The 23,550-nt window shown below is 32.7% G+C and overlaps 1 protein-coding gene across 2 annotated transcripts in view; it reads left to right on the top strand.

Annotated features, from left to right (window-relative positions):
- The first annotated feature begins 8,762 nt into the window (after positions 1–8,762).
- Positions 8,763–23,550, top strand: part of CADM2 (cell adhesion molecule 2) — a 335,754-nt gene continuing 320,966 nt past the window's right edge. For both annotated transcript variants that reach the window (XM_058731712.1, XM_058731711.1), the window contains exon 1: positions 8,763–8,847. In XM_058731712.1, coding sequence (XP_058587695.1) covers positions 8,778–8,847 — 70 coding nt within the window. In that variant the 5' untranslated portion in view covers positions 8,763–8,777. The remainder of the gene's footprint in view (positions 8,848–23,550) is intronic.

Genomic DNA, 23,550 nt, shown 5'->3' with positions numbered 1-23,550 from the left:
CCTATTGACATTTTACCGATTTAAGATAAACTATATTTGGAAGTTTGTTTCTTCCAAATATTTAAATAAGGTCAGTTATAATACTCCATTCAGAGACTATTTGACTCCGTTGAAAAATATGGATAGCCCAGACCATATTAGTGTTTTTCTTTTTTCAATTGCTGCCCATGTTTATAAAGACTATATTTGATACAGAAATCTAGGTCATGTTGTTTTTTAATTCATTTATATAATACTTCTAAAATAACTTTAAAAATACCTTTTAAAAAATTCTAATGTCCTCAAACTGGGCCAGGTTATGGTGCATTTAATGTACTTTTTTTGTTTGTCTTACAATAGAATTGTGAGACCCTTATATCTCAGAAATGTCTGAGATCATATCTCTGAGAAATCCACAAAATGCTTTGTGGATTTCAAGTTTAGATGTAGTAATAATATATTCTCAATTGCTCATCATCTGTCTTCATGCCTTACATAAAAAGTTAATATCTCCCAAACCACAATGTACACCCTAAAATTCATGTTATGATTAACATTCCTATATCAGTCAAGGAAAAATAGTGTTATTTATGGACCCAGAGTGTTAGATAGCAGGTAATGAAAATTTTCTGGAAAATAAATTATACAAAAATCCCTGACTATATCAATATAAAATAAATGTTAAATGGAAGACAAAGCCAGAGAAACATAGGAAAAGAAGATGACACTGAGGTTCTCCATAAGACCCACTGTAATCAAATATTAACAGCCCAGTATTTATCCACCTACTTACAATTGATTCAATAATGTGATTTATTTTCCTGTCATTTATTAAGAATGTAACTAAAATAGTATTGATGTGTCAGAAAGACTTGATTATATTAAATTATAGTGAAAACTACTGGAGATCAATTCTAAAGAACTTGGAAATGACATTTCTATTTTTTTTTTAATTTTTTTAATATGAAATTTATTGTCATACAACACCCAGTGCTCATCCCAACAGGTGCCCTCCTCAATGCCCATCACCCACTTTCCCCTCCCTCCCACCCCCCCATCAACCTCAGTTTATTCTCAGTTTTTAAGAGTCTCTTATGGTTTGCCTCCCTTCCTCCCTCTCTAACTTTTTTTGTTCCTTCCCCTCCCCATGGTCTTCTGTTAAGTTTCTCAGGATCCACATAAGAGTGAAAACATATGGTGTCTGTCTTTCTCTGTATGACTTATTTCACTTAGCATAACACTCTTCACTTGATCATATTCTCTGCATTTGGTTTATGGAGGGATGTACTACTGTAAATAGGAAACTATGTACTGCTTAAATTAGCATGCCTTAAATACTGAATGCATGTTAAATGTGTGTATCCTGGGTCTGAGCTCTTTTAGTGTCAATGACTCAATTTCAGGGACTCATGACCCCATCTGAAGTATAACTCAGGATGAGATCAGAGAAGCAGCAGTGGCTGTGCACAAAATTCTGGAAGTCACTTTTCACCTTGCTGGAGCTCCTCATTGGGGTGATCCAGTAGAGGACAAAACCAAGTATTTCTTGATCACATGCTCATGCATGGAGGAGCTTGACTTTGCCAGTCACACCAAAGTGATTGCTTTTGGATCCCCTGGGAATTGAACAAGTTACCTAACCTATGCTGAAGCAGATTAGATAGATTCCCTTAAATTATTCCCAAGCACATTTTCCATTTACACAGCTCTTCCAGAATTAGCCCATATTCTAGCAATTAAGAGTTAGGAAACAGAGATTCTATGTTCACTTCATAATTATTTGCTGGAATGTTATAGGCGTATCACCACATGGTTCTGGTTTCACATCTCTCTCTATTTATACATTTTCTCAAAAAAATATCTTATTTTTTGTTAAACATCTTTTCTGTTTCTGCCCCTTGACCCATCTTTTTTCACTGTTGTCCCTAAGCTGAAGCTGAAAACTGTTGTACTCAGTATAAGCCCCAGGTAGTATTGATTCCCTTATTTTACATCAGTGAATACCAGTCATCCTTTATAATAATTGCAAAACTGTTGTAAGTCAATAAATGTGCTGACTAGAAGACGCTTGGGTTCTCTAACTGAAAATTATTCTTTTTTTTTTTTAATATATGAAATTTGTTGTCAAATTGGTTTCCATACAACATGAAAACCATTCTTAACATTAATATGGAGTCCAGCAATGATTCTTCCTAGATAAAAATAAAAGTAATAATTATGATAGTATAATATGAACTGATTAACTGTTTTATGTGCATATTATTATGCAAAATTATTACATAATATTATATCTATGTACGCACATGTACACATATACATGTATATACACAATAGAGGATGTTTATGTCATATAATTTTCTCACATTGCCTTCTGCCTTATTAATGGTTATATATGACAACTTGAGAATTTTGGTGGCTCAGAAAGTATTCAAATAAGCATATGTATGTAGTTGCTTTACAATTTTGCCATCAGTATTTATAGGCATAAAAGAATCACTTACTTTGCATATGTTTAAATTAGTAAGATAGAATATATTTTCAGTTGAATTATGAGTAAAAATTCTAATTAGAGTAGTAGAAAAAACTGAAAATATGATATCTAGAAAATAGGAAATGCAATCAATCTCATTGATGTTGGGGATTAGTTTTCTAAGTATTTCTTTATAAAACATTTCTTAAATCTAATCGTGTCCATGCAATGAACAATCTGAACGATGAATATTAAGTTTATCCATTAAAATTAGACACTGAGGGAATAATATGAGACTAATCTTCAACACTATATTTTATTCCAGTAATAGATTCAGGATAATATAAAATAGCTTCCTGGGTTAGTAACATAGATATAAAATATAACTTCAAAGGATAGTCATGTACTTTATTTATTGAGAACCTTTTATTCTGGTAGTGCCTCAAAGCTTTCATAATAATATATGACTGATACATCTAAGGGTTTGCATTTATGTTATAGTCTCTTCTAGAGGCATGAGTTTGAGTCCAATTTTTTACAAAGTCTTGAAAACTTATCCCTATTCCTATCACAGTGAAAGTCATAAGCCTACAGGGAAGTATGGAATATAGCATAAGAAAAAGAGATTTATAAATTGGTAGTGACTCATGAAACTTAAAGAGATTCTTGAGAGCAAAAGAAATAAATATAGAATAAGGTAGTGTAAATATCTTATATGTAAACTATCAGTGCTAGAAGCATGGAAACAGAAAGAAAAAATTCTTAATACAAAATAACAGTTATTTTGATACATACAATTAATTCAGAAGTCAAATGATTAGTTCATAGAGGAAATTAATGTGTCCTACATTTTAAAGTCTAAATTTCATAAGCCAAAATTTTTTCAATGGTTCCTGTTAGCCTTACACAAAACGTAAATAATTTACTCACATGACAAATTGACCACATTTAAATATAAAAAAATATACAGTCAATACTTTACTGTTTTATATACACTATTATATTTAATCATCTTATAAGAAAAGTCATGTAGAAAAAAGGTAATATTTAAAACAGAAATAAGCTTAGATGTTTAATTGAATAAAGATTTTAAAGATTTTTTTTATTATCAGAAATTTCAATCATATTACTAATCAATATTACTAATCAATAAAGAGAAAATATAATAAGGAACATGAATCCCAAGATTACTTTGTAAAGAATCCCTGGCAATAGATCATCTTTTTATAGATGTTTACTTTTATAAAAATATAATGACTTAAAAAATAGTCAAATCGTATATCCCACCTAAATATTAATATAATTCCTTAATATCATAAAATATCCAGTGCTCATCAGACCCAAAGTAGTTTGCACATGGGAATTGTTTTGGTATGTCCCTTAGATTCCCCTTCCATTTTTTTTCTCTTTTTCCCCCTGAAATCTATTTGCTGAAGGCACCAAATGCCAAAATTGCCTGTGTGTGGTTCCCAATATACAAGATTTGACTAATTGCATTGACTTGATGTATTTTTTTGTCCCCTGTTTTTATTGTACATTGAAAGTTCACTGTAGAGGCATGATCCCATCCCAATTTAATTATTCTGGCAAAAACAAAACAAAACAAAACAAAATAAAATTTTTCAAATGGTATTGTGTCCTTTTCCATGGGAAAGGTATGTAATGCCCAGTAGTCTCCCTTTAGTGATGATAGCATGAATGGTGGTTGCTACCTACATATGAGAACTTGTTAGGAACTACAGAATGGTGGTTTTCAAATTCTATTATTTCCTCTTTACTCAGTGACTGGCGTATTTGTGTGAAGAGAAATTTCCACCAATCAAATATTTGGTTACTTTGGTGTATAACATCTTTCACGAACATTTCTTTCTCAAACGTCATTTTTTATACTTGTTTCCCACTGTAAAATTTGTGTTGTTGAGAAAGAAAAACTTGTGAAAGAGATTAGATTCTGTCACACATTTTCAAGTCTTCACATTCTAATGAGCTTTATAGGGAAACTCTAATGTTTACACCATGTTAGTTGATAGCTAAGAAACACGTTATTTTAAATAAGCTTCAAGTGATTAGTGAAATAATGTGTTTAGCTTTGTGTTTGATGGTGGGAGAAAAATGAGAAAAGGGGTAAAGTACGTGGTTATCTAGACCTGAAATGCAATTAGTTTAATTTCCATGTCTTGAAAGACTGTAATAATGTGGCAAACATCTGATAAAATAAATGTCCTACTACTTCCTTCCCCTTTTCAAATCAGCATGATATCCTTCTTTGTAAAAAGATATCAAACTCATCTGGCATTGGTTAGCACTACAATGCTGTGCTATATCTAATGATTGCATTTTCATGTAGCAGATTTTAACATATGTGCCTGGTGTTTTGGTTATAAATTTGTGAATGGCTTTGTGACCTAGAAAAAAAATTATCCTCTGTGGATCTCAGTTTTGTAATATTTTGGATCTTAGTTTCATTGTATTTCTTCTAGAAAGTAGTGATAGTGTATTCTCTTTCATTTTTACAATGTACACATATACATGAGTAACTTTTTCATATTAAAAAAATTATATTGTACATTATCTATCATTGGCAATAAGTTTTGTTTATTTATTTATTTTTGTTTCATTGTAGAAATTTGGTGCAAGGGAAACATCTACTATATCTGAATATGAAGTCATAGATGTCAGTAACTTCTGTCTCCTTGGAAAGTCTAAACACTTTCTAACTTCATGATTTCCATATTAAGAAACAATGATGCTTTATATATAAATTTGCTTATGAAAGGGAGAATACAAAACACTAGGCTAAAATATCAAAGTATTTTGAAAAAATCTACATAGTCTTAAAATGAAAAGATCCATACTGCTTTAAATTGCTCCTTGTGAATAAATACCAGTAATATCTTTGCTATTTAATGTTTCATTGCTAAATAATTTTTCAGCAAACCTTTCTAAAGGTAACCACAAATTCCATATGTTCAACACTATTTATACATTGCAGATACTAATAAAATATATCACTCTTTTGTTATGACAGTAGATCTTAAAATAAGAAGTAAGAATTAAAAGAAAATGTGACTAGGTTATATCAATTTTGAGATAGGTAAAATTTTTCTATTCTCCCCTGAGAATGTCCGCATGCCGTATTTATAGTTCTTGTACTTTATTGTGGGAAACACTGTCTTAGATTCACAAAATTCTTCACAAAATTGTTAGTGATAACTTTCAAATAGAAAATCAACAAATTCAATGAGCAAATTGTTAACATAACCAACTAATTGTATTTTTACTTTTTGATCATTTGTATTGGAGTTTTTAGAGGTAACCCTTACTAATATAATGCCTAATATTCATTAACTACTCAGCAATCATATGTAACTAGCTATGATAATTCTATTATTATTCACAATTTTCTTCAAAAACACAAGTTTTCACATTATTCATGTAATTTTTAGCAGTTACAAATTTAATACTATAATAATCTCTGAAAAATAGTACAAACAACTGTAATGTTATAGTTACAAATGACTGCTTTTAGTATAAATGTGAAGAAATATTGATGTCATCTCTAAAACTTTTCTCTGGTCAAAGTACCTTTATTTCCTTTCTTTTCGTTTTAACTATGAATGTTAAAATTGCATTTTTAAGATAATTTTCATCCCTTTTGGGTGGTGTGCAACGTGCACTTTACAATTGACTTATAATTGGGCTATGCTGACAATGGAAAATCTTACAAGTATTGAACATGACATTTATGACAGTATTGCTGTCATCTTGGCTTCTTTTATTGAATATGCAGAGAATTATAATTGGGCTAAGAAGCCTGGTAGCCTGGCCTCTTTCCAATTATATTAACCAGCCTAGTCTAGTATTAGCTGCCTGAACACACAGAAACAGGCAGAGAGCTTTTGTTTTCCTTTCTATTCTATGTTGGTTTCTACCCTGTAATTTAAGAATACAATCATCTGTCTTCATGCAATGTTTGAGAACTTTCAATTAATCACCTCCATTCCACTGAGAAATGTAAAGATTTACCTTTTCTATTTTTATTTCTTTATTTTTACCTAATTTAATATTAATTTTTATGAAATATGGGTTGTATCTGTTACATATTAAATACCAATTGTCTCAAATATTTCTAAGTGTTTTAGGTAAGTTTTCTTTGAATGCATGCTAAAATTTTTAAGTGATAAATTTGAATTCGAAGAAAAATTTCTCTTCCCATGAACAAATCAATATACACTGATGCACTGAAATAATTTCTTTGAAACTGAGGCAGATAACATTTTGCATATTCTAACCATGCGTTTCAGCTTTGTGTAGTGTTAAAAACAATACAAAAGAGGAAAATAATGATCAGAAGTCTGATATCTACTAAACATCTACCAAGAAACTAAAAACTAAATTTAATTGAAAAAAATAGTGAGAAAAGTTCGTTTATTTTGAACACTAGATTCTGTAGTTTTCTTTGTCTATTTTTTCCCCTCTTTTTCTGGTTTCTTATTTTAGAGCATTAAATATATTTGAGTATTTCCTTTCCAAATAATCCCAACTCTTCCATCTGTAATATTTAAGGTCTTCATCTTTGTCAGTGTTTTATCATCTAAATAGAAATATGAAAATAGCCTGCAAAGCTGTCCTACAGAAACAAAACACCACCACAATATATTAGGCATATGACACAGGATGTGCATTGAGATAATGTTAGTAGGAAGAAAAAAAAATTCTACAAATGACCCCACTATTTATCAATAGGCAAAAAGTGTCACATTCATATAGACTATCGAAAAACATGTAACTATTAAAATAGTGAGTTAGAAGGCAATGAGTTAACCTGGAGGATGTGAAGGAAAGCTGACTGCAAAGTAATGTGTATGATCCTGTTTGGGGAAACAAAATACACAAAATATATAGGTTTTTAGCTTTTATATTAGCTTTTTTTATAAGAATTTCAAATTTTATTTTTCTAACAATAGCAAACTATTTAGAGGTATCTGATTATGCACTGTGTCTAGAAGTCTTCCTTAGAGTGGGAGAGAGCCAAAGCATAAGAGACTCTTAAAAACTGAGAACAAACTGAGGGCTGATGGGGGGTGGGAGGGAGGGGAGGGTGGGTGATGGGTATTGAGGAGGGCACCTTTTGGGATGAGCACTGGGTGTTGTATGGAAACCAATTTGACAATAAATTTCATATATTTAAAATAAATAAATAAATAAAAATAAAAAGTTAAAAAAAAAGAACTCTCCTGTATAACGCTTCTAATTTCCTCATTAAGTTTACTTCTGCCCCAAATAGTGTTTACCACTAGGTATAAGTAAATTGAAATTTCTACTCCTTAATGGGAATAATGCCATTTAAAGTAATAGAGTTTTCTCCTTTTATAGCTATGTGGTCAACCAAGTACCAAATAACTGAAATCTAATGAATCATGCAATTTTGATTTGGCTTTGTAGACCTGATATTTGCAGTTCAGTCAGTGACTCAGTGCCTTAAACCCATTCTTAGATCACAGATTTGGAAAGCAGACACATTCAGGATCAAATCCCAAACTTGCTTCTTTCCAGCTGTTTCACAGTCAGCAAGTAATTTGACTTAAAAAAAATAACGTTTATTTATTATTGAGAGACAGAGAGAGACAGAGCATGAGCATGAGAAGGGCAGACAGAGGGGGAGACAGAGAATATGAAGCAAGCTCCAGGCTCTGAGGTGTCAGCACAGAGCCGGATGCGGGCTCGAACTCAGAAACCGAGAGATCATGACCTGAGCCAAAGTCTGAAGCTTAACCAACTGAGCCACCCAGGTGTCCCTAATTTGACTTTTCTAAGTCTCAGTTTCCACATCTGTGAAGCAATCAGTAATAACAAAACTTACTTCTTGAAATTGTCATTATTAAGGGGCAGAAATATGGAAAGCACTCAATCTCAGTGCCTGACATTTAGTAAGCCCTCAATAAATGCAGGGAAGTTTATGGGTTATATTTTAACCGTCAAATAATACAAAATATGTTTAAACTATATGTGTGTATTTCTTTAATTGAATTAACTAAAATTGAGTTAGGAAGGACATATAGAAAGAAAACATATACATACAGTCCTTAAAATGAATTTAGTGCCTTAACGATGTTTGGTATTTGCACTATATGTCTCCTATCTATCCTACTCTTTCTTATTCAAAGACTTTAACCATATACTAACAAAATATAACCAATTATCACTTTCTTAATTATAGATTCTATTCATCTAAAGTGTGTTGATTATGTAATCATAAATATTACCCTTTTAAACTTTAATAGGAATAACATATCTATTTTTCTTGCTTGATACTCTAATATCTAACATGTTTGTTTTCTTCTTCTTGTGCAATCTTTCCTTGGAACCAGCGGCTGCTTCAAAGAATAAAATGAAAGGTGAGCTCCTGTCATTCTGCATGACTCACCATGATTCATTTTTCTGGTCAGTTGTCTAAGCCATCTCAACTGATGGAGCCAATTCTGTTGGTGATAATACTAGTTCCATGTATGGACATCGGTCATAAATTCCTACAAATATAAATAATATTATTTCACTTACTCAGTTTCTGATATATGTCTATGTTTGCATGATTGTGAGTTTGTTTTCTTGTTTTATTTCTAATTTTATTCCTAGTGGAATACAGTGCTTTTGTGCACCAACATTTGCCTGTTGACCTTAGTTTTCTTGATAAAATTGTGAATACGAAAAAAAAAATACACCAGAGAATAAAGCTGATAGCAAATGTCTCAAAAGCAAAAATTCACAGAATTACGTGAAAAGAAAATATCTTGCTTTAAAAAGTGAATATTATAAACTGTACATTTGTATTTATGACTTTTCTTCCATTTCCTAGTTGCATTAAGTTTATATTTGCTAGAATCCTGGAAATATAATTTCATGAGAGAGGATGTGCTTGTCTAATGCCAGAATATCTCCCTGAAAGGAAAAAGTCTTTTGGCTCAATACATCTTTACGGTTTTGAAAAAAATCAAATATATGTATGCTACTTTGTCATGGGTTTATAGTTTATATGTGTCAATTATATATTCTCAAGAGCAATCTATATATTTATTTTTTCACCTTCTTATATAGAAAAATATATATGGTTTATCCTTCATTTATCTTTCAAATATCTTTCATTTATAGAGCAAAACTGCAGTTACCTTATTGGTCACATGTCTATTATCTTCAGTTTCCTCATCCACAGAGTTAGAAATAACAGTAAAAACTTAAAAAGGTTGTTGAGATGATAGAGTTAAGTAAAATATGTAAAACAGTTTGTGGACTAGTATTTTAAACAATGCCAGTTTCCTTTGTTTTTCACAAACCCAGCTCTTTGTAGAGAAGTTTCTGAATCTTCATTGTTTAGCATTGCCTTGCCTAATACCTTCCTGTATGCTCAAGAGGAACAACCCAGTAGTTTTGTCTTTTTCAGTAATTTCCCATATTCAGATCTTCTACAAGCCCACCCTTTTCTATTATCCCTCTCCCTCCAGCCCTGCCTTCCCCCACGTTCATATTGTACAGCTAGTTTTCACACTATGACAGATTTCATCTTTGAAGTGTTAACTGCTCCCTATTTATAAATCTAAGCATTTAATGTGCAACTACTATTTTCCTAGCAATATCCTTGTTTTATAGAACACTGAAGACACAAAAGACAAGGTGGCAAAATTATTGTTACCCTTGTTTTACCCTCCAGTATAACCTCTTATGTTGTTTCAATACATATCCTAATAGAATTAGCCAATCCTTGCCACAGTAATTTTCTGTCTGGTGGTGAACAAAAGAAATACATTCATAGAGCATTCAAGAAATTACTTGATAATGAATGCATGTTTATGTATAAGCATAATGTATATTTAAAAAAGCTTAAGAAGTACAACTTTAGGAATGAAGATTTAAAAACAATGTATAATAATGTATTCATTGTAGTATATAGATTTTTGATTGAAAAGGGAGTTAAGGAGATATTGAGATACATATTGAGGTTGAAATACTCTTTCTCAGAAAATGCTTTCTGTGTGTGTGTGGGGGGGTGGACTTGAACTGATTCTTGAAGGATAGGTAGGGTATACAGAAAAAAAAAGTAGTACGTGGAAAAAATAATTTGAAAACATAAGTAAACAACTGAAAGCAGGAATGAGTACAGTCCATTTCAGGATAGTGAGGACACCTTTTGATGAAAATCTATGTTTTTATGAGAGTGAAAGAAAATATGTTTGATGATGCAACAGACAATTGTGTGATTATGAGTCATTACTGCATTTGATTACCTAAAACCTCTTTTCATAATCACATCTGTGGTCACTTGGTAATTCTTAAAAGCAATGGACGATAATTCAATTTACAATAAACAGGTTAGAAAGTCTGAAGTACAGGAACCAACTTTTAATTGGAAGATTATAACCATAAATTATGTTACAAGTGTCTGTCAAATCAGGTCAGAATTCAAGCTGGCTAGGATTTTGCAATGCAAACATACTTATATGCCCAATTTAGTACTTCTCAGAAAGACATTCCCACTGTCCTACACCTATCTATTTTATTTGAATCTTCTTTCTCCACCTGTGTAAAAGACTACAGGAAGTTTAAGGACATAGTTTACCCTATGCCTATATTTTTGCCATCTCCCAAGTGTTATGGAGACACAAAATGACACTTTCTAAAATGAACTGTGCCTCAAGTAGAAATTGAAATTTTATTTCTAATGATGGTTTGAGACAGATGTATATTATGTAGAGATAACAGAAAGAAGTACTCAGTATTTTTATTGTCCAATTTCCATGTCAAGGCAAGTGGTCTTCAAACAGGAAAGAAAAAAAATGTGGGAAAGAGGAAAATAAAACCCAAGGTAATGCAAGAGCAGTTGGTTGCTTAAAAATAGTTCATTTCTTCTGACCCAAACAAAGCACATCCCAGGGAACCAAGGGAAGTATCGAAGAAGATTGCATCTCATTCATTTATCCTTATGGAATGATCCAAATGTGGAGAGTTTCTGGAATATTGGAAAGAAGAATATGTCTTGATTTTTTTTTTAAGGAAAAAAGATTACATTCCAGAAACCATAGACTGGAAAATTTGACATTAAATTCCCAGTAACATTTTAAAATAAGACTCTTAAAACAGCAATTTATGAGTGTTTAGATTAAAAGAGAGTTCACAGAGTCAGTTAGCAGTTATTAGTAATGACATAGAAAATTACCCTAATTTTCTCCCACTCCTTTTTTTTTTGATGGTTATTATATCAGTATCTGAGGGCAATAGTATAAACATATCTGAATATCATCAAATCTTGTAGCAACTAAACCTTTCCTTATCTGTGCAGAAACTGTCATTCTGAAGATCACTAATTATTCTTTAGTGGTCAAAGTGGTTTCCCAATCCTCATATTACTCAATTTTTTCCTGCTGAATAGATAGATAGATAGATAGATAGATAGATCTTGATCTTCTCTCTTTGTATATGTATATATTTCTATTTCCCTTGGTTTTAGTGTGTCTGTATAGATTTCATTTTCTTCTTAATTCCTCTTTGGCTTTCTTTCTCTCTCATTTTCTATCTTGTTCTGGAATATAGGTTTCATTTAGGTTATATCTCTGATCCCTCAAGAGATTGCTTGTTGCAGTATTGGTCCACTTCTCTATAGTCCCTTAGGAAGATGAACTTCACTTCCTACAAAATAAAGGAAGCAACTATTTTCTAGATGAATATGTACCCACAACCAATCTCCCTCACCACTACTGACTATTAAGAGAAAGACAAATGATCCAAACAAATTCCTCTCCTGAAAACTTAAAACTGGAAAAGGTTGGTGGGGAGAGGGGCGCCTGGGTGGCTCAGTCAGTTAAGCGTCAGACCCTGGATTTCAGCTCAGGTCATGATCTTACAGTTTGTAAGTTCGAGCCCTGTGTTGGGATCTGCACTGAGAGTGCAGAGCCTGCTTGGGATTCTCTCTCTGCCTCTCTCTCTCTCTGTCTCAAAAATAAATAAATAAATAAACTAAAAAAAAACTGATAAAGGGGGAAGGAGAGAATAGGAAAACTGAAAGGGGTAAGAAAAAGGAAGAGAAATGGGAATCAGTTTTGTTATACTTTGTGGGGATGAATTTTGTAGCTAGACTGAGTAAGAAGATGAATTAAATTTGAGAAAAGAGAAACAGGAATGTACAAAGAGTGAAAGTGAAGAGAGTGCCCTTATGGTGCCCAGTTCCCTTGTTCTAATAAAGGATTCTATTTTATCCTTGCCCTTTGGGTTTATGACACAGCTCTCTTGTAGTTAAGCTTCTAGATAGATTTCTTTTGCTTGCAGTCAAGAGAACAGATTAATATAATCACCTTCTTCTTCTAAAGTGTTCTTAGTTGATTTTTGTTAACACTTTTCTAGACTTGATCTTCTATTAACCTTTTATCTGATGTTGCCATCACCCGGCTGAACATTTGAACCTGAATATAAAAACAATCTCATCTTTTTTTTTTTTTTTTTCAAATCTGAACTTTTGGGGTTTACTATGTCTTCTCATGAGCAGCTATTTGCCTAAATTCCTAGATGATTTGAAACATGCTTAATTCTGCCACCTTAATGCACCCATAACTGATTGATTATCAAATGGACCTAAGTTTATGAGGATGAAATGATTGTTTTGGTTTTGGTATGGGGATCGTAGCTTTTGCATGGATCCCACTTCTTCAAAACATTCATTCCTCAGAGCTTTCCTGGAGTAGTTTCTATTTGTCTCCTGCTTCAATACTCAACATTAGACAATCTATTCTCTATTCATATATCACAGTGAATTCATATAACATCAGTTTACTATCCAAGTTGCATTCATATGCCCTACACTCATATTTCAGCAAGATCACCAATACTTTGCCACTTAGAGATAGGGAAAAAGGTACTTTGGAGTGTTCCTAAAGTTTCTTTCCATGAAAGGATTTTATTTCACTCTATCATAAACTTACAGACCAAATGTATCATAGTGATTAATATTATTACAGAATATTACAAAATTTCTAAACAGTTTTAATCCAATAAATATATTTTTGTCTTCAGTCTGATTTTTAAGCTTTATTTTTTATTCAGAATTTGACAGTTATAGTGGGGATAATATTTTATTCCATTTCTAGCTATTACCTTTAACCATATCATCATTTTTCAGTGTTCAAATAAAAATTAACATAATTATTCTGACTTTGCATAAGAATTAAAAGATAATGAAGGACACTCAGCAATCTAAATTGAGATACATATGTGGTTTAGAGAAGAATCAGCATTTCAATTTACTGGATTTAAGTGATAGTCATGCATAATATTATTAAATAAATGATTTATTCATTTATTTATATTGTAAATATAAAGTCTGCTATTCAATCAAAATACAACATTTAGTATCCCGAGTTTCCCATCATATTATACCTTTTGAGGGTGAATTGAAAGGCACATACGAGATTGACATTGAGACATTTCTTTAAAGTATTTTTAGATATTGTCTTCAGTGGAGTATCTATAGCTCAGTATGTATTGTAAATATACACTATATATTAAGAAATTCCACTTTGTAGTCAGACAGACACAAGTCCAATCCTAATTTTTCAACTTAACCTGATTTGAGCACCTGGAAAATTGGTTAATTTCATGCAACATTCAACTCTTGTGAAAACTTTATGGAATAATGTATAGAAAGGGGTTAACCTGGGGAATGTCACCTAATAAACAGTACATTTTACCTATAGCTATTGTTATCATCATTACTATTATTATGTAAATGATGTCTGTGGAGAAAACAAACATGTAGTCAAAGACAAATCCAAAAACTAAAACTTCTCTTTGAGAATCTGCTATATGTCATCTTCATGGTGGCTTTCATATGTTTATATTCATTATAACGTTAAAATAAACACAAAATATAACATGAATGATCCACTTAGGCATATGTAATTTTTCTTTCTTCACATTTAAATATTAAAATCCAAAGTGTATACATGATATCATTAAAGAAGTTCAACCAGGATGCCTGGGTGGCTCAGTTGGTTAAGCATCCGACTTCGGCTCAGGCCATGACCTTGCGGTTTGTGAGCTCGAGCCCCTCGTCGGGCTCTGTGCTGACAACTCAGAGCCTGGAGACTGATTCAGATTCTGTGTCTCCCTCTCTCGGTCCCTCCCATGCTCATGCTCTGTCTCTCTCTGTCTCTTGATAATAAATACACATTATTTTTTTAAGAAGTTCAACCAATAGCAAAAGAAAAGAAAAAATTAAGGAAATTATATTACAGTGAGATTTATCTAATACTTAAAATGTAAAAATTACTTGCTTTTATTATATGTGAAGAAACTGAGAAGTAAGATTTATATAATTTCTGTTGAACACATCACTCAACTCCTTTTGTTGAAGCTATGTTTATATTTTAAATTTAAAAGTATAAGGAATTAAGGGGTGCTTGGGTGTCTCAGTCGGTTGAGCATCCGACTTCGTCTCAGGTCATGATCTCTCAATTTGTGAGTTTGAGCCCCGCGTCGGGCTCTGTGCTGACAAGCTCAGAGCCTGGAGCTTGCTTCAGATTCTGTCTCCCTCTCTCTCTACCCCTCCCCAACTCATGCTCTATCTCTCTCTCTCTGTTTCTCTCTCTCTCAAAAATAAATAAACATTTTTAAAAAACTGGAAAAATAAAAGTATAAGCAATTAGGGGCACCTGGGTGGCTCAGTCAGTTAAGCGTCCAACTTCAGCTCAGGTCATGATCTCATGGTTTGTTAGTTCGAGCTTCACATAAGGCTCTGTGCTAAAAGCTCAGAGCCTGAAGCCTGCTTCAGATTCTGTGTCTTCCTCTCTCTCTCTGCCACTCCCTCGCTCGTACTTTGTTTCTCTCTCTCTCTCTCAAAAATGAATAAACATTAAAAATATTAATTTAAAAGTATAAAGAATTATTCAAACTCTTACATAACAACTACAAAATCTTCAGCAAAAGTAACTTATCAAGAAACAATTATTGAAGCTTAGATTTATTTATCCCACCAAGGCTGATGTAAGGAAATATGCTTGGAGTGTTAGAAATACAGCAGTCACCCTTAATCCACAGTTCATCATTCCATGGTTTCAGTTACCAGCGGTCAACCTAGCCTGGATGGAAGCAGATGACCCTCCTTCTGATTATTGTCAGGTCAGCAGTAGCCTAATGCTACCTGTGTCATTCACTTCATTTTATGTCATCATAAAGGCATTTTATCATCTCACATCATCACAAGAAGAGTGAGCACAGCACAATGAGACATGATGAGAGAGGGGGAGACCACATTCACATAACTTTTATTACAGTATATGGTTATAAGTTCTATTATAAATATTCTATTTTATTGTTATTGTTAATCTCTGTGTCTAATGTATAAATTAGCCTTTATCATAGGTACGTATGGAAAAAAGCATAGTAAATACAGGATTCAGTATTATCTATGGTTTCAGTAATGCGCTTGGGGTCCTGGATGTATTTCCTGCAGATAATAGGGGACTACCTGTAAGGGAACTTAAAAGCATGTTATGTTTCTATAATGGATTCACTAAGGGGTTTGGGTAGAAGGCCCATGTAGACGGTACCTTTTAGAAGGTACATCTACCTTCTACTTCATCTCACTTCTCTAGGAAAATTGCCAAAGATACTGATATATATGATAATGCAATGATGTTTTTAAAGATATAATTTATTTCTGAAGCTTTTTTTAACTTTAAAAAAAGTGGATAACAATTATAATAACTAATATTTTCAATGTTTACCATGTGACAGACATTACATTGAACATTGTATGTGTGTTTTCTTTTTTTAATGTTTATTTATTTATTTTGAGAGACAGAGTGTGAGTTGGGGAGGAGCAAAGAGAGAGGGAGAAGGAAAATACAAAGCAGGCCTGACACGGGGCTTTATCTCACAACCATGAGATCATGACCTGAGCCAAAATCAAGACTCAGATGCTTAACTAGCTGAGCCATTCAGGTTCTCCTGTATATGTGTTTTCTAATTTAATCCTCACAAAAATCTTTGAGATAGATCCTGTTATTATCTTTATTTTTTTTTAATTTTTTTAATGTTTATTTTTGAGACAGAGCATGAGTGGGGGAGGGGCAGAGAGAGGGAGACACAGAATCTGAAGCAGGTTCCAGGCTCCGAGCTATCAGCACAGAGCCTGACTGGGGGCTCGAACCTATGGACCATGAGATCGTGACCTGAGCGGAAGTCAGACATAACTGACTGAGCCACACAGGCTCCCCATGTTTATTTATTTATTTTTTTATGAGGGAAATGAATGAATGAATGAATGAATGAATAAATAAGGAAAATGAAGCAGAGAGTTAAGAAATAAGTTCAAAAAATCAGAGGCAACCCAACAATTCCAAATCAGAGTTACTGACTCTTGAGTTCTAACTTTTAATCTATTAAAGCTTCTAAAAATTTCAGACTAAATTATCAATATTATGATTCACCTAAATCTTATGTATTTATTTAAATATATTTACCTAGGTCTCACCCACCCAAATGGGATTGGGCTGAGAATGGGAGTAAAGTAGAATGTTGATCTGTTGTTATTAGGAACAAATAAATTGGACTTACCTATTGGGGTATATTGGCAAGGAAAATATTCTCCCAGTAGACTTCTTGTTTCTCATTCTTTTTAAATTCTTTTTCTGTGGGTCTTTCATTCATTCACCTTATGTTAACCTCACTCCTCACTTATTCTCTCTTGGGAAAGTGAGGAGGTAATTAGTTTCTCAATAAGATGAGTAGTGTTCTAGAAAAGCTTTAGGCATAACTAATGTGAAATACTGAAATCAGAAGAGGGTAACAGGGTTAAAGAGTGTATTCATGAAAATTTTATTGTAAGATGATTCAGTGGGTCAAATGTAGACAACTTTTCTTGTTTTTAAGCTGAAGCTTCATTTAATGTGGTTTCTGGTATTTATTTCTCACTGTATAGGGGTTTTGACATGCATTTGCTCTGTGGGCTGTCTTATTACTTACTGTTATACAACTGCCTCTCTTCTTGTTGCACAGTACAAACTAGTGTAGGTCAGGATAGAAAGACTTTCTAGATACTCTATTCACAATTCTAAAAGAGTATTATTTTTCTCTTGATTTAATGAGGTTTCACTCCCCCTTGTCTCTCCTGTATTCTTGAAATGCAAATAAGGGTTTGAGCTTTCCTGTGGACATGAGGAATAACATAACTCATTTGCCCCAAATAGGCTGCAACTTTGTATAGCAATTAGAAATTGGTTTGTGTTGCTACTTTAAGTTTATGTCCTCATTTCTGTCATAAATAAATCATTGTTCTATTTTTTTATTCTATCGAAATACATCTCATCCAAATGGCAGGATCTTCTGGGATTCAATTCATCCAGTTGGTTCATGTCATCCTATTGTGTTAATAAAATTGGTATTTGCTTATTCTACAGCTGCTGTGTGGAGTTTAGAAAGTCTGTAATTGAAATCCCAAGGTTTGTGGCATCTTACAGGTTTCTAAACAGAAAAAAAAAAAAGTCTTATAAGGAGAAATGCAGTGATCAATGTTTAACAGTTGGGCATCTAGGGGCAGTTTCAAGATAAGTGCTATAAAGTGCAGAATTGAATTACATTAAAAATAAATTATAATTTATACTTCAAATTAGATGGAGTGATGGTGATGAGTTTTCGGTGGAAGAGAATCATTTGACTTGGCATCCTAATATAAAATATTTATCACTAGCAAAGTATACTATTAAAGACTTTGGGGAAATTTATCAGAGTACCTGGATATTAGTATCTGTCTACTATTTACTTGCTGCTCACATCAGTAAAGTAAGGACAAAAATATCAGTACTACCTACCTCATAGAATTATAATGATATATAAAAAGAATTTATAATGATGATTTTATAATGATATATAAAAAGAATATGTGAAAACACTTTAAAAATAGCTAATTGATATTTAGATGTGTAAGTAGTTATTAATTAGATTAGGCATAATTGCATAGCCAAGGACTTGATATTCAGTAATAAATAAAATGTGGCCCTTGTTCTGAGCCCATTCCAATGATTCAGGTGAGTGGAAAGAACTTTTAATGATGATACCATTTTATGCTTTTTCTTACTGGACACCCTTGGAAAAGGAGTGAACAAATGTTTCTTAATTTAATAAATTTTTATTGAATGTCTGTACTAGGCTAATATATAATGGAGAGAAAAAATATTGCTTAGTTTTGACCTCATGAGGCTTTCACTCATTTATTCATTCATTTATTCATCCAACAGTTCCAGGGATAGCTACAAATATGTCAGTGAGAAGAAAAAGTAACTTGTACACTAAGGTGTATTGTAACATTATAGGCATTATGAAGAAAAAATAAAACAGAGGAGTAAGACAGGAATGTGTGGGCAGAGTAGAGAATGGAGATGGTTCTAATTTTGAACAAGGAGATGAAGTGAGAGGGCATTTGAAGAGAGTACTGATGCTGAGAGACCAAGCCAAGGATGTCTGGGAGAAGCAATCTAAGAAGAAAAATCAGCAAGAGCAGAGACCTTCAGGCAGTGAGGGACCTAGCTTATTTAAGAGACCTCGTGAAACTAGAAAGGCTTGAGCTAGGAGAGAAAATAAGAGAGAAGTCATGGAGGGAATGAGGAACCAAATCACATAAGGATTTTTGTTTTGCTCCAAGTGAGATGAAAAGCCACTGGAAGTTTGAGCAAAGGAGACACATATACTGATTTAGTTTTTATAAGATCAGGTTAGATGTTCTTATGAAAACAGACTGAAATGATAGGCATTGGCACATTTTTCCAGGAAACCAGTGGAGTGATGATGTTAGCAGGACTAGAGTCATAGCAATAGAGGTGGTGAGAAGTAATCATAGGAAGTCATACCTACCAGATTTTGCTGACTGAAGATGGAACATGATATAAAGAATGAGATGTAGGATGATTTTAATGTGTTATTTGGTTATTTTTGTTTTTGCCTGAAGTAATTGGAAGGACACATTTACCTTTATAGATGAAGAAGACTTTGGGAGGAACATGGTAAAATAATGGAAACTCAGACTTGAATACATGAAGTTGGAGATCCAGGTGACAATGACAGGTAGAAAATGGCTATATAAATATGAAATGAAGGAGAAAGTTCTGGACTGCAAAAAAGAAATCTGTAAATAGTTGTCTATGGAAGTATATAAAGCCATGAGATTGGATAGATTTATTTAAGTTATAAATGTGGTTGTTTAGAGAAGATAAAAACCTTAGGACTGAGTTTTCAGGTACTGAAAACTCAAGATCAAACAGATAATGAGACACAAGCTAAGGAGTCAGCAACTGAATTAAATGTTCTTTTTTTAAAGTTTATTTTTTGTTTGGGGGGGGGTCCAGAGGAGGGACAGAGAGAGAGGGAGAGAGAGAATCCCAACCAGACTCCCTGATGCAAGGCTCAATTGCACAAACCCTAAGATCATGACCTGAGCAAAATTCAAGAGTTGGGCGTTCAACCGACTGAGCCACCAGGCCTCTGAGTTAAATGTTCTTGACAGATGAAAACTGAGAATTTATCATTGGATTTATCAATGTGGAGTCAATGGAGACCTTGATAATTGCCATTTAGGATAAAATATATAGAGGTTAATTAAACGTACATCTGAAGAAATGAAAATTTGCTACTGTAAAACAATGCATGATAGTACAATGAGATCTGATTACAGAGACATTTATTTTAATAAAAGAAGGCGTAGGGATAACTTCTTGGAAAAAGCGATGGTCAGGAGAGAAATAAAGAACAGCCAAGTAAGTAAGAAGAGAGGGAAAAAATTCCCACGTAGAGGGAATGGCAGCAAGAAAAGCAACTAAAAGGCAAAATAGCTTCTGTGGAGGAATCAATGGGAGCAAGGGTCAAAATAACAGTGGACATCAAATCCAAAATATCTGGGAGTCTTATGGCTTCTGGTCTGATGTCCATGTGTTTAATCTGTTTCATGTTGATTTTTTGTACATGGTATACAATAGTAATACAGTTTCATTGTTTTGCAGATGGCTACCCAGTCTTCCTAACACCATTAATTGAAGAGACTATTCTTTCCCTGTTGTGTATTCTTGTCTTGTTTCTCAAAAATTAATTGACCACATATGCATAGGTTTATTTTGGGGGTTTCTATTCTGTTCCATTGATAAATGCATCTGTTTTACACCAATACTGTACTATTTGGATTACTATAGCTTTGTAACATGGTTTGAAATCAGGGAGCATAATGCCTCCACCTTTTTCTTCTTTCTCAAGATTACTTTGGCTATTTGAAGTCTTCTGTGGTTTTGTACAAATTTTAGGATTGTTTGTTGTATTTCTGTGAAAAGAAATGCCACTGGAGTTTTAGGACGGATTGCATTGAATCTGTAGATTGCTTTGGATAATAGGGTCTTGTTAACAATATTAATTCTTCTGATCCATGAACATGGAATGTCTTTCCATTTATTTGTGTCCCCTCAGTTTCTTTCATCAATGTCTTATTGTTTTCAGTGTATGGATATTTTACCTCCTTGGTTAAATTTATTCCGAAATATTTTATTATTTTTGATGCAGTTGTAAATGGGATTGCTTTCTTAATTTCTCTTTCTGATAGTTTGTTGGAGTATAGAAACACAACTGATTTTTTATATTAGTTTTGTATCCTGCAACTTCAATATAATAGTATATTAGTTCTATCAGTTTTTTGGTGGAGTCTTTAAGGTTTTCTATATATAATATCCCACACAGTGCCTTGAAGTTTCTATGACAGAGGTGTTTCCCTATTCTAAAAACAATGGAAATCCATTCAGGGGTTTTCAATGGAAATAAGGATGGGGGTGATAAAATAGTCTCACACGTATAATTTGAAAGAGATTGCTAAATGTTCATGAAGAACAAATTAGAAGAGATTACTACAGATGACAAAAAAGATAAGTTGAATTGTCTGGAGAGTTACAATAGTCCAGGAAAAAAAATAAAGGTAGATTGGCCTAGAGTAATTATTGGTAACGTCAGAGAGAAACAGATCTGAGAGAATAGAAAATCCTTTCAAGAATACAGTTGAAACATTTAGCAGAAAAAAACAAAACCAACCAAACAAGCAAACAACAACAACAGATAAACAAAATGAAAACAAACTATGATCCATGAGTTAGGTCAGTATCTCTAACTATTTATAAAGGGTTTAAAATATTTTATTATTCTTCATTTCTCTTCATTGTCAACAACACTGCAGACCTAAAAAGCAGAAACCTAGAATTACAGTTCTGATATTGTCAATATGTCAGCCATAGGAAAGTTCACTTATGTAGTACCATGGAACTGAAGTAAAAGTGAAGAAAAATTGTAGATTATATTACCAAGAAAAAAAATAGTAACATTTTATTTTCCCTGAAATAATATTTATGTATACTATTGATTCTTATAATTGAATAGTTGGAAAGTTTCATATATCTAAATAATTCAAGGGGGAGGACACTTTATATTTTAAAAAAAGTCATAAAAACACACTAAAATCATTAAAAATGCACATCTTAATTATATATGTACTAGTCAGATCTATTTTGGATATGGCAGACTAAAGGTTACTTATAAATTTGATTTTGACTAGAATTCAATTTGAGGTTATATTAGTGACATCAAAGTGGTAATAATGTGTGTGGCATATGCTTCAAAAGGTTTATTAATTTATCTCACTACTTAGGTGTTTTCCCATCTTGGCCAAACAAAAGCCACCTACTGGCAGAGTAGGATACCAAATTATTTCTATGTAATCTTTTCTCAAGATGCAACAATCATCTAATTGACATGGAGTTCACTTAAATATGCTGTCTGGATACAAGGCAAGAATACTGTTTGGCTTGAACAATCACCAAATAGTTCATGAAGTAATTATTTTCCAGCTCAGCCAGAAGTCATCTTGGGAAAGGCTGTCAAATGTCTTAGCTGCTTAAAGTTTCAGAATCCCAATAGTATATAGTCACAAAGGCAGGTACGACTAGTTAGCAGCAGTGTATTCAAATGGAAGCTGAGGGATCAGAGAGCTATATCTGTGTTTATCAGGATATGGTTTCCTCTAGAAATAGAGATAGATGCTTCTATGCAATCTGGTATTTGTCTCATTAAAAACTTTGAATTTGTTTCTCAGCAAATAAAAAGTTAATCTTCAGGCATGAAACAATTTCTTTGTTACAAACTTGAGGAACGAATTTAGATTTAGGTGAAATGTAGCTCTACGGTTGTAGGTAGATACATAGGTAGATTTTAAAACTCCTTAGAAGTTTTTTGGAGGGTTAACAAATGCTTTGGGATTTTTCACACTCAAATCTTATTTAATGTATCTGCCATGGCCAAGAATCATTTCAGCGTGAGAATGTGACTCTATTACAGCAAAATAAGTGTTTAATAAGCATTTCTTCCATAGCTATCTCAATAATCAGATTTTGGAAGTCCTAGTCATTTTCAGGACATTCCTTAAAATAAAACAAAACATATACCCATGGCTTAATAAGAGATCTACACAAAGAAAGCATTCCTTATAAACTGCAATTGTTCTATTTTAAAATCTAGCAACTGGAAATGCATTTAGAAACACACTAATTAACTCACATTCAGTTATTTGTGCATTCATTTCCAAAATACTTATTGAATTTATGTGTAGCTCACTAGTCAAAAATATTGATAGTATATTTTATATTTTGGAATCAAATCTAAAATCTCAAACAGATATACCTATCAGTCTCAAAGATTTAAAATAAACTATATGTATAGCAAAAATGAGTATGTTTAGAATCTAATTTTAAAAGACCACATATGATTTTTGGAAAAACTTTCCCCAAGAATATAAACATTACGATTTTGCCCAAGATTATCCCATTTATCATTGATTTCCGTATAGCAAAATGGAATAGAAGGTTGCATTATCAGTTTATATATTCTGTTATAAACTTTGACTAGTACCGATTTACATACCAAAACAAATTTTGAAAGAACAGAGTCATGCTGCTTTTGTTGTTGAAAAATTATCTGTAGTCTTCAAGGAAACTGTCACCTTAAAGTGGATTGGAGTATGGAGAATAAATTTTAAGATGTCAATC

Source organism: Neofelis nebulosa, chromosome 5, assembly GCF_028018385.1.
Source record: "Neofelis nebulosa isolate mNeoNeb1 chromosome 5, mNeoNeb1.pri, whole genome shotgun sequence".
Lineage (NCBI taxonomy): Eukaryota > Metazoa > Chordata > Mammalia > Carnivora > Felidae > Neofelis > Neofelis nebulosa.
The sequence above is the reverse complement of the archived record's forward strand: the minus strand, read 5'-3'. Positions and strand labels throughout refer to the sequence as shown.